Source organism: Contarinia nasturtii, unplaced genomic scaffold (assembly GCF_009176525.2).
Source record: "Contarinia nasturtii isolate CC-2019 unplaced genomic scaffold, AAFC_CNas_1.1 Cnas_scaffold_1623, whole genome shotgun sequence".
Lineage (NCBI taxonomy): Eukaryota > Metazoa > Arthropoda > Insecta > Diptera > Cecidomyiidae > Contarinia > Contarinia nasturtii.
Window position 1 is genome coordinate 1 of NW_022198958.1, and position 10768 is coordinate 10768.

The window sequence follows — 10768 nt, forward strand, 5'->3', positions numbered from 1 at the left end:
TGATATGGTGCTAGATATGATCCTTGGTAGCTCCAAGGACCCCATTATTTGGGTGAAATATGACATAAATATATTCGAATATTATATCAAAAACTGCCAATCGATTTTTCTCGCATTTCCGATGGGAAAATCGAAAAAATAACGAAATTATTAACGAGCACTCGACTTCCAGAACACTTTGGACCAGGTCGGATCCACCTGCTCCACAGGATTCACTTCCAGGCCATTTCAGGTTTCTGTTGATCAGGACTGCCATTTACATCAAAATATTATATGAGATGAAGCGTAGAGGATGTATGACTCTGAGTTCTCAACTTCCAGAACACTTTGGACCAGGTCGGATCCACATACTTCACAAGACTCACTTCCAGGTCATGTCGTCTCAATTCATCTCATATTATATTATAGGTCATGGTATTGTTGTTTCTAGGTAAACTACATTTATACGTGAGAGTACAATCCGCGGATGTTTACTCATGAGAGAATGCAAATTACATCATTTTTCATATAAAATGTATGTGGGTCTGGCCAGACTCATGTGTTACGAATGTGACTCGCCGGATATGTGTACAACGGAGGGTTAAAATAATATTTACCGAACACTTTTTTGAAAAAAACCAATTCGAAGAATATTATATTTATATTCACTATTTATTTATTTATAATACTAGAATATTCCACTTTCAATGCAAACTGAAAATGTAAGCGCAGCAATTTTAGTTCTTACACTGGCAATGGTTCGTCACGATGTGAATTGTTGCCGGCTTGTTGGTTTGAAATGTCACAGTCAAATACACTCTCACACCAACACATTCAAATCGGTTTGTCGTTGACAGTGGCCGATATCGAACAGCGAATGCGTTAGCTACTATGCAAAATATGACAATTATGACAACAGAGTGGAATATTCAAATGAACTTACCCGAATGTGATTTCTTGTTGGTGTTGATACAGTTTTCGTTTATCCGTTTGCGTCGCGATGTTGTCGTTGTTGTGACGTTGTTCCGATGCTACTGTGTGTACAATATTGATTCCTTGTGTGTTGTTCTCTCCACTGCTACTACCAAATCTCAATTTTTGTCAGCAAAGTGTTTTCTAACGCAGCTTCGTTCAATTCATTTGCAAATTGTTTTTAATTTATGTGTGTATATGTGTATGATCAAACCCTTACTACTTTCTTACATACTAAATGGATATTGATATTGTGATTTTTTGAAATGGATGTAATGGGTATAATGGAAAAATAATCGAAAGAATGGATAGCATTCTTCAATAACGGAATAGTACTTTTTAAAGTAAGTATACCCTGCTACATACTCTTGATATTCCAGTGCATCGAATCCTTTTAGAACAAATTCAAAAAGGGTGATTAAATTCTCAGGATGTGGAGATGTAACGTAAATGTTAACATAGCCAAATGCTACTGCGGCACTGATCGAAAGTCCCATTGCAGCCTAAAGAGACAAAAAATTGAATTAATAGATAAATACTGAAGGTTTTAATTCAATTCAATATTTCTTCTTAATACCGATTTCCCGCGTCCTCGACCGGCTGTTAAAGATGTAGGTGGCCTACGATTTCGAAATGTTAATGACTTATTTATTTTTCTTTTCTTATGCATGCAACTTTTTAATAGATTGGTTGGTTACAACATATTTTTTATCACTTACTTGACTTGTCTCTCTGCCTGCAACAGATAAAAAAAGATGAATACAAATCAACATCAATTGAGGTTCTTTGTTCTTTGTATTTGTAATATATATATATATATTATATTATTATAATTATTAACATGGGGAGCGGATATCAAACATATACGCCATCTATTTGGACATTGCCAAGGCATTTGACTCGGTTAACTTAAAATTACTTATTCAAAAACTAGACATAATAAGATTGAATACGCAGCTGTTAAAATGGATCGTATCTTACTTGTCTGGTCGCAGACAAATTGTGAAGATAGCAGATACCAAATCTTCCCCAATCGAAGTTACTTCTGGGACGGGTCAAAGATATCCCATTGGCGCTACTTTGTTCATCATGTTTGTTATTGATCTACCTTACGTCGTTACCAATTCTTGTATACTTTCATTCGCTGATGATACAATACTTTCGAAATGTATCTCCTCAACAGATGATTGCATTAATCTACAGAATGACTTGGATAGTGTAGCAGATTGAAAATTTGCACAGACTATTTTTTACACAAAAAAAAATAACATTCGGAGGGTTTTGAGAAATTTCAACCAAAATTAACAGTACCTCCCATACAAAATATTCGTTTTTGAGCCAAATTTTGATTGAAATCTCTTCAAACTTTCAGAATGTTATTTTTTTGTGTAAAAAATAGTCTGTGCAAATTTTTACGTCATTAAGGTAGCAAGCATGGCTCCCATACAAAAATTCAATTTTTTGTGATTTTTTCAAGGAAACTGTGACAAAAATTGATTGTATCTCAAAACTAACCTTGGATTCGGTTTTCTCGTTCCAAAAAAACCCTCAATACATATTTTTGAGTGTTTAAGTCTACATTAAGTATGATTTTTGGACGAAAATTGGACTCTTTTTCGTGGGTATCACAACAGGCATGAATTTTTTTTCCATCAACCAAAGTCGCTCAAAAGCATTAGCTTTCTTAGATTTCTATTCCTCGCGACCCCCAATCATCCTGTAAAGTCAGATTTTGAATTCAGTTTCTACGATGAGCGCAATCTGGCTAACAAATTTTGCGTACGACGTACAACGTACAATGTACGACGTACAACGTACAATGTACGACGTACAACGTACAGAATAACAAAAACCATGTTTGAAAACGCCAAATTCGTGTTCTCTGACCCCAATAATAGGTAGAAAACATGTTTCTGAAGTTTCCAAAATTTTGACCGATTACAATACTTTTCAGCTTACACTATGTGTGCGGAAAAGTAACATAGGCGGCGTTCAAATTGAAAGAGTCTTTGTAATAAGGGACGTGGGAGTGTTGCTTGATGTGCAAATGGATTTTATCGACCCATGGACTATTAAACGCCTTTATTTTACATTTGTATTACCAATTATAGAATATGGATCCGAAGTATGGAATCCACACTACGACAATATGTGCAAAAGAATAGAGTCAATACAAAAACAATTTTTACTTTTTGCGCTAAGGAGAATGAACTGGGACAGCTATAGACTTCCGAAATATGAGCATAGACTGCTGTTTCTACAAATGATTACGCTTGAGGAGAGACGCGAGATGGCGCAAGTGTCTTTCATATTCAAAATTATTAATGAAGTCGAGTCATATATCAAACAGTTTAAATTATTATAATTCAGCGCATAATACCCGTGCAATACCGCTTTTTAATATTCCAGTTAGGGGAAGCGATTACACAAAATATGAAACAATTAATTATATGCTTATTACATTCAATGATTATTATACAAAAAAGATACCAAACAGTGATACAAATTTAATTGATTTAGAAGTAAATTTATCAACAGTCAAACTGAGAATTGAAAAATATTTTAAACAAAATAGGTAGAATTGAATAGAAAACATACTGATGAGAACATTATTTATCTCATTTTCAAAACTATTAGATGTAAGAATATAATTATTTTGTATTTATTTAAAATATATTAAATAAACCACCAAGGCGAAGGAACGCTGTTCGGTGCAGTTATTATTATTATTATTATTATTTACATGGAATTCGAAATATAATATAGACAAATGAGCTTACCAATGCATCGATAAATTGGGCTACTGCCTTGGCTTGATCATATGTTTTGCATAGACTCACAAGAGGCCCAGCTGGTGGGGTATCACGCAAATTATCTTTTAACTCTGCTGCTAAAAGTTCTTTTTCATTTGAACCACATAAATTACCAATATCTATCGGTTGTACATTTGCAGTCTTTGAACTCAATGGCAAAACGGTCAAGTCGTCATTAACTAGTAAGCATCGATCACAATCAGCCAACGAGAGAATTAAACGTTCATTAAAACGAGCTGTAATATTTTGGTGCGCATCGGTACGATATCTTTTATGAACATCCATCGCCATCGTATATAGCTGTTTCAATGATTGTATTGATTTTAGTAAAAGAATTATCAAACCACCACCTTCAACTGTTTCGACCGTACGGGCCAATAAATTTGGTGTCAATGCTTCAAAATCTTGCAAAACACAAACGCCATATGTACGACCCAATATTGTGTGCGTTTCTGAATAATAACGACCGTGAATTGTGGTCGAAACACGAAATGTATCAAATAAATCAGCTTCATTCACATCTATTTTACCTAAAGAGACCAAAAAAACAAAATATATATGTTTTTGAAAAAACTAATAGTTTTACATAGGAGATTTTCATAAAAATATAGGTATCTAATCTACTGAATCATTACATATAATATAGTTCTATCTTACCGGCCTGTATTTTCTTTGCACGCTTCTTTCCATGGCTAAAAACAAATAATATAAGACCAATGAAATACCAAAAAATATTTAAGAGCGTCTGTGTGGGAATTTTTAACTCACTTTGAAATGGTTTCATCTTTGGTTTTATAACACCATAAAACCGATGGTCTGGCTCGTACTGATGATTTAGTTAGCATATCATAAAGAATGGGAACCTGATGCGAGATGTGTTCAAGTAATTTGTAATATGCTATATTATTAGTAAATTAATAAATTGATATATGGCCATTACTCACTTGATCTCGAGCTTTGTCCCCTACAATTATAAACATTGTACGATGGCCAAGCCTTACACCATTTTCAATCATCACTCGAATACGATTATCTATTTTCTTTTTCACCATTTTCAATATTACAAAGTTTCCTAAGTACTCTTTAGAATATTTTGTTTCTTGCAACTTCAACCTGAACACATTAACATATACGCACGTGAATAATTTGAATGAGGTTATGTTTACATTTTGACAGGCGATACAAGAAATGGTGTTGTCAAATTGTTTGTTATAATATTAAATATTGTTTAAGATACATTCGTACTGCCGGCAATCAAACAATTCGAACAAAATTGAAACGATCCGTAAATTATATCGTACATTTTATTCAATAATAATAATAATAACTGCACCGAACAGCGTTCCTTCGCCTTGGTGGTTTATTCAAAATAATTTTAAATAAATACAATATAATTTAATTCCTACATCAAGCAGCTTTGGAAGAGATAAACAATAATTATTTATATTACATATTATTTCATTTATCGATTTTGTTTCAAATATTTTTCAATTCTCAGTTTTACTGTAGCAAAATTTACTTCTAAATCAATTAAATTAGTATCACTGTTTGGAATCTTTTTTGTATAATAATCATTGAATGTTGCTAACATTTAATTAATTGGTTCAAACTTTGTGTAATCACTCTTTCTAATTGGTATATCAAATAGCGGTGTGGCTCTGGTATTATGCGCCGAATCGTAATATTTCAAACTATTTGATATATGAGTTGACTTCATATCTCCATGGATAATTTTGAAGATGAAAGACACTTGTGCCACCTTGCGTCTCTCCTCAAGCGTAATCATTTGTAAGAACAGCAGTCTATGCTCATATTTCGGAAGTCTATAGCTGTCCCAGTTTATTTTCCTTAGCGAATAAAATAAAAATTGCTTTTGTATTGACTCTATTCTTTTGCACATATTGTCGTAGTGTGGATTCCACATTTCGGAACCGTATTCAATAATTGGCAATACAAATGAAGGCGTTTAATTGTCCATGGGTCGAAAAAATCCCTGCTGTAGAACTTTAACCAAGCCAGTCTTGATTTGGCTTTAGCAGTGACATGCTCAATGTGTGATTTGAAATTCATTCGCAACACTCCCAAGTCCTTTATTACAAAGACTCTTTCAATTTGAACGCCGCCTATGTTGTATTTGTATTCATATTGCAGAGATCCCCGATGATATGATATGATCTTAGTTTTGTTGACATTTAATTTTAATAAATTGCGTCTATAATAATCCGCTACACGATCCAAGTCATTTTGAAGATTAATGCAATCATCTGTTGAGGTGATACATTTTGAAATCTTTGTATCATCAGCGAATGAAAGTAGGCATGAATTAGTCACGACAAAAGGTAGATCAATAATAAACATGATGAACAAAGTGGCACCAATGGGATATCCTTGACCCGTCCCAGAGATAACTTCAATTGGGTCTGATTTGGTATCTGCTATCTTTACAATTTGTCTGCGACCAGACAAGTAAGATTTGATCCATTTTAACAGCTGCTCATTCAATCCCATGAAGTCTAGTTTTTGAATAAGTAAATTTAAGTAAAACCGAGTCAAAAGCCTTGGCTATGTCCAAATAGATGGCGTCTGTTTGATGTCTCCTTCCTAAATTCTACTAAATTTGTTATCGTTGACCTGTTCTTGATGAATCCATGTTGACTTTCGTGGACGATGTTCTTCAAATATGTATTGAGATGGTCATCATTTGTATTCAACTTCGATGCGACTTCTTTCAAGGCATACATGTTGTTTTCATACACCTTGAGTGTTGAATCTGGTCTAATATATAATTCAACTAAATAGATGTTTCTTTTTATCTAGGGGCTTAATACAGCAAGGAATTCACAGGAATTCACGTAAATTCACTCTTTTGAATCGAGTGGTTATTGATGAGTTCGGTGAATTCGTGTGAATAGAATGAAATGTGTCAAAATAATAAAGTGAGGTTATGATAACCGTAATATTTTTTAATTTATTATTTTTTCAATATTTCCGACTGTTTTCGATAGAAAATTGCTCAAAATTGAAAATAAAATTAATTTTTATTAACCCTCCTAGGTATAGAGTGAAAAAAAAACTTGAACGGATAGAGTCGGCCCATACAAAATATATGGAAAGTCTATGAAATGAACAAAATTATATTTCTTTTTTTGTTGAAATTTTCATTATAATTTTTTTTAAATGGAAAAAAGGATGAAAATAAATAATTTATGACAAAATTAATTGGATGATCTGATGATGCAGTTTCATACGGTCGCTTTTTGGTGCAGTTCGTACACATCGCAATTTTTTCGGAATGTTCTCCACAAACATTTTTCATACATTTGCTGCACTATGTTCGCGTCTTTCGATTGATTTTAGTGGGACATAAATGACATGCACTTTTTTATCTTGTTTGGTTTGCGTTGTTGAAGTGGATGGTGCTGTTGAACTGTGCTGAGTACAGCTCGATGCGCTTCATTAAATCCATAAGTAGATCTGCGTGCTATTTGATCATACACCAATGCTTCCGATAATTCGATCAAAAATTTCTTGCGTTGAAATGAATATCGATCTCGTGTAATTCCATGTGTTGCATTATAAACAATAAACGCAGCGACTCCACAATGTGGAGTCCACATACATTGATCAAGTTCATGATTTTTGCCTCGTTGACATGAATAGCTATGACACAGTTGATCTGAATGATCAACGCCACCTTTTGTGCTATTATAAAATGTGTTGATTTCATCTTCAGAAACCACACTTTTGATCGACAGCGAACGAATCATGTTTGTGTTTCTTAGCTTAAATACACATATACACAAATTCTTTCTTTTTTATTCTTTGCTGAATCTACTCTATATGCACCGTTTTATAACGCAAAATTCAGAATGTGCACTGTTGACAGTTTTGAATTGTTTTATTTTTTACTGTTTATATGAGGTTTTCATGCATTTTGTATGGGCGGTCCATGAATTATAATCTTCTGTTCGAATAATCTGCCCAAGAAATTTTGAATTTTTTTAATTTACTTCGATTTTTATTCAATTTTTTTATCGCCTCTTTACCTAGGAGGGTTAAAAAAATATAAAAAACATTTACAATTTCGTTACACAAAATATAAATATTGCAGTAATTGTCAGCAGAAACTATTCACCACTATCTCACATATTTGAGTGAAATCGCCGTAGCATTCACCGTAATTCATTCGTTTGCTGAAAAATTCAGTTAATTTAGATATTATTATAGAATTCAGTCGTTGAAAATTTTGAATTAAGCCCTTTACTTTTTATACCCGTAACTTTGACCCAAATTTGTTCAGCTCCGAATTGGTCTCCCGCTCCGATGCAAACTGACTTTAGTTTGTTGTTGACTGCAATTAATACTCCGCCTCCTCTTTCCTTGCTATGTAGTTGGTCCTTTTCAGTGAGTGTTGATCTGTCACATCATAATGGTCATATTAAAATTGTCATTTGTTTTTCAATTGATCAATCAGTAATAATAATATCTGCACCGAACAGCGTTCCTTCGCCTTGATGGTTTATTGAAAATAATTTAATTAAATAAATATAATATAATACAATTTGATTTTTATCAAGCAAAAATTATAGCTTCTATCATGTAAATAATATAAATTTCATATAATAATTTTTCAACTGCTTAAAATTTCTATAATCCATAACAAATGTTTGTATTTATCTGTTTTGCTTTAAATAATTTTCTATTCTCTTCAGTTTGATCGTTGATAAATTTACTTCTAAATCAATTATATTTTCATCACTGTTTGGCATTTTTTTGGTATAGAAATCGTTGAATGATGTAAGTATCATGTACTATAGTATCATGTGCTGAATCATAATATTTCATACTGTTTGAAACATAAGTTGACTTTAAATCTCCGTGAATAATTAATTAATCTCACATACAAATTCAAATACCGTACAATTCAAAGGTAAAATAGTGTAGCCTATTTGGAAATGATTCAATTGTCTGCCTGGTCTGCCTGGTCTAAACAATTCAACCACTACAATGGCTATGGACAATGCAAATAAAACTAGTTTAATCAATGCAATGATATTACTGGCGTGGCGAGAGCGATGGGATGATGCACAGTGGGGTACAGGTACATGCATCAAATTGGTAGGCAGAAACACATGCATAAAATTAATTTTTTTCTTGAAAACAAAATAATAACGAATAGTTTATGACACAGGTTCTGCCAAAAGCTGTATCAGGTGATGACAATGTTTTGGGCGACAATATCTTGCAACAAGCCATCATTGGTTCGGATGCCAACAAATTGGTATTATCTTCTCTTCGTCATTCGCTGTGCTCGTGACAAAATTCACATTCTGGTCTTATCAAACGAATCGCAAAGTTTGATGATTTCGATCGACCATATTGTATAATTGCACTTCTGGATTTTGTTGATTCAAGCATGAACGGTGTAACGTGTCGGTAGGCGATAAAGTTTTATTTCGTTGAATTGTGACATTTTAATAATTTGTGATTGTTTTATCTTCAGTACAAAAAAAACGGAGACCACACTTCCAGGGTCACTGTTAAAATTGCTGCATTGGTTGGCACGAGTATTTTCATCGGTGTTGAAGGCTCAATTCAAAAGCGAATCTATCACACCACAGTATCGAGAGATTCTAAACATTTTGTCGAAATTACTCGAAAAATCGTTGCCAATCAATTTGTGGTGGCAAATATTTATGTTGCCAAACAAGATGATTCGGAATAGATGAAGAAATTACATGAAAAAACGAATCAATTCAAAAGCCTTGTGAATAATCAAAAGTGTGCTGCTCTGCCTAAAGTAAACACTTTCAATCAATAAATTGATTGGCGTCAAATTGGATGGTGAAATTCTCGAAAGAAATAACGCATTACTTGATGAAAAAATCGAAACGATAACATACTGTTTACAGCCGTACATTGCGGTTAATGTGCTGCTGCATCCAAATTGTAGTACATAAAAATATGCATCACATTTGAAAATGGTGCAATAGTTGATGTGTTCATTAGGGTGGGTCATTTGATCCTTTTTCATGAAGTGTACCATGGACATGTTTTTTTATTATAGAGGACCTCAATACAAACAACTTTTGTTCTACGACTTTGATCCCAGAAAACGATTTAAAATTATTTTGTAGTCGGCTAATGTCATCGAAAAAATGCTTGAGAGTTAAAAAGTACCTTGAGTGCCTGGCCATTTTTCGACCCTTATATGTTGTCGAATCACTGCGAAACCAGTTCCATTCGATTCCTCGTTGAAAATTGGGTGGAAAATGTGGTATTTGCATTGTTGATCGGATGGTCTATCCATGAAATATGGTACAGTTTCCGAACCAATCCGGACCCTTCGCTGAAAATTGCAATAAATAGCACATTTGTATGAACAAGGTTAACTCATATGGAAAACTTTGGAAAATCTATAAATGCCAAAGTGTTTGTATGGTCCTGGGGTATAGCTATCGTCACGCTTGATCGACCTACTTTTAGTTTTGGAATGGGTTTTAGTTTTGGAAAAAAAGCGAAAAAAGGCCGAATTTTCCGGATTCTTCGAACTGGATGGTATTTAACCTGAAAAAAAATAAAGAGTCTTACGGGAGTAAGACGAACTTTTCCGCACGGTGGTAGTTGCGTATTTTATTAAGCAAGTTCAAAATAATAATTGTTCGATTTTTCAAGCCTTTCAAGTGGCGTAAAGTTCGAGACCAAAAAATATGTTTCAACATTGGCAATGAAATATTCTTTAATTTAATAGCAGAAGTAGCCAAGAAAAGATTTCTCACACTTTCATGATGAACCCATTTGTACGACATTTGAAAGTATTCTATTTTCTAACAAAACACTATAAAAAATATGTCTGACGTTAATTTTGCCATAAAAATTATTTTTGAAACACTTTTCATAACTAAAGTCACAAAAAATTTGGATTTTTGTATGGGAGCCATGTCTGTATGCTACCTTAATGGCATGAAACTTTGTGCAGGTTATTTTTTTCACAAAAAAATAAC

At 33.3% G+C, this 10768-nt stretch overlaps 1 protein-coding gene and 1 long non-coding RNA gene across 2 annotated transcripts; both read right to left on the reverse strand.

Annotated features, from left to right (window-relative positions):
* Positions 1–922: 922 nt before the first annotated feature.
* LOC116346637 (RNA cytidine acetyltransferase-like) lies at positions 923–4936 on the reverse strand. The gene is made up of 7 exons (XM_031776797.1): positions 4709–4936; positions 4533–4627; positions 4422–4456; positions 3732–4294; positions 1671–1687; positions 1529–1571; positions 923–1454 (listed from the first exon to the last, which is right to left on the reverse strand). The coding sequence occupies exons 1-7, from the start codon at positions 4814–4816 to the stop codon at positions 1179–1181; spliced, it is 1137 nt and encodes a 378-aa protein (XP_031632657.1). The 5' UTR covers positions 4817–4936; the 3' UTR covers positions 923–1178.
* A 1058-nt stretch (positions 4937–5994) lies between these two features.
* Positions 5995–8268, reverse strand: LOC116346638. The gene is made up of 3 exons (XR_004201620.1): positions 8029–8268; positions 7845–7957; positions 5995–6539 (listed from the first exon to the last, which is right to left on the reverse strand). It is a non-coding gene; the product is annotated as an uncharacterized LOC116346638 (long non-coding RNA).
* Between the last annotated feature and the right edge of the window lie 2500 nt (positions 8269–10768).

Bases quoted from the DNA above. Each gene is read 5' to 3' on its own strand.
- LOC116346637 (XM_031776797.1), bottom strand. From the start codon at position 4,816: ATGGTGAAAAAGAAAATAGATAATCGTATTCGAGTGATGATTGAAAAT. The intron at 4,295-4,421 runs GTAAGATAGAAC...TGGTCTCTTTAG, and splicing joins TGCAAAGAAAATACAGGCCG to GTAAAATAGATGTGAATGAA. The intron at 1,455-1,528 runs GTATTAAGAAGA...TTGTCTCTTTAG, and splicing joins GTCGAGGACGCGGGAAATCG to GCTGCAATGGGACTTTCGAT.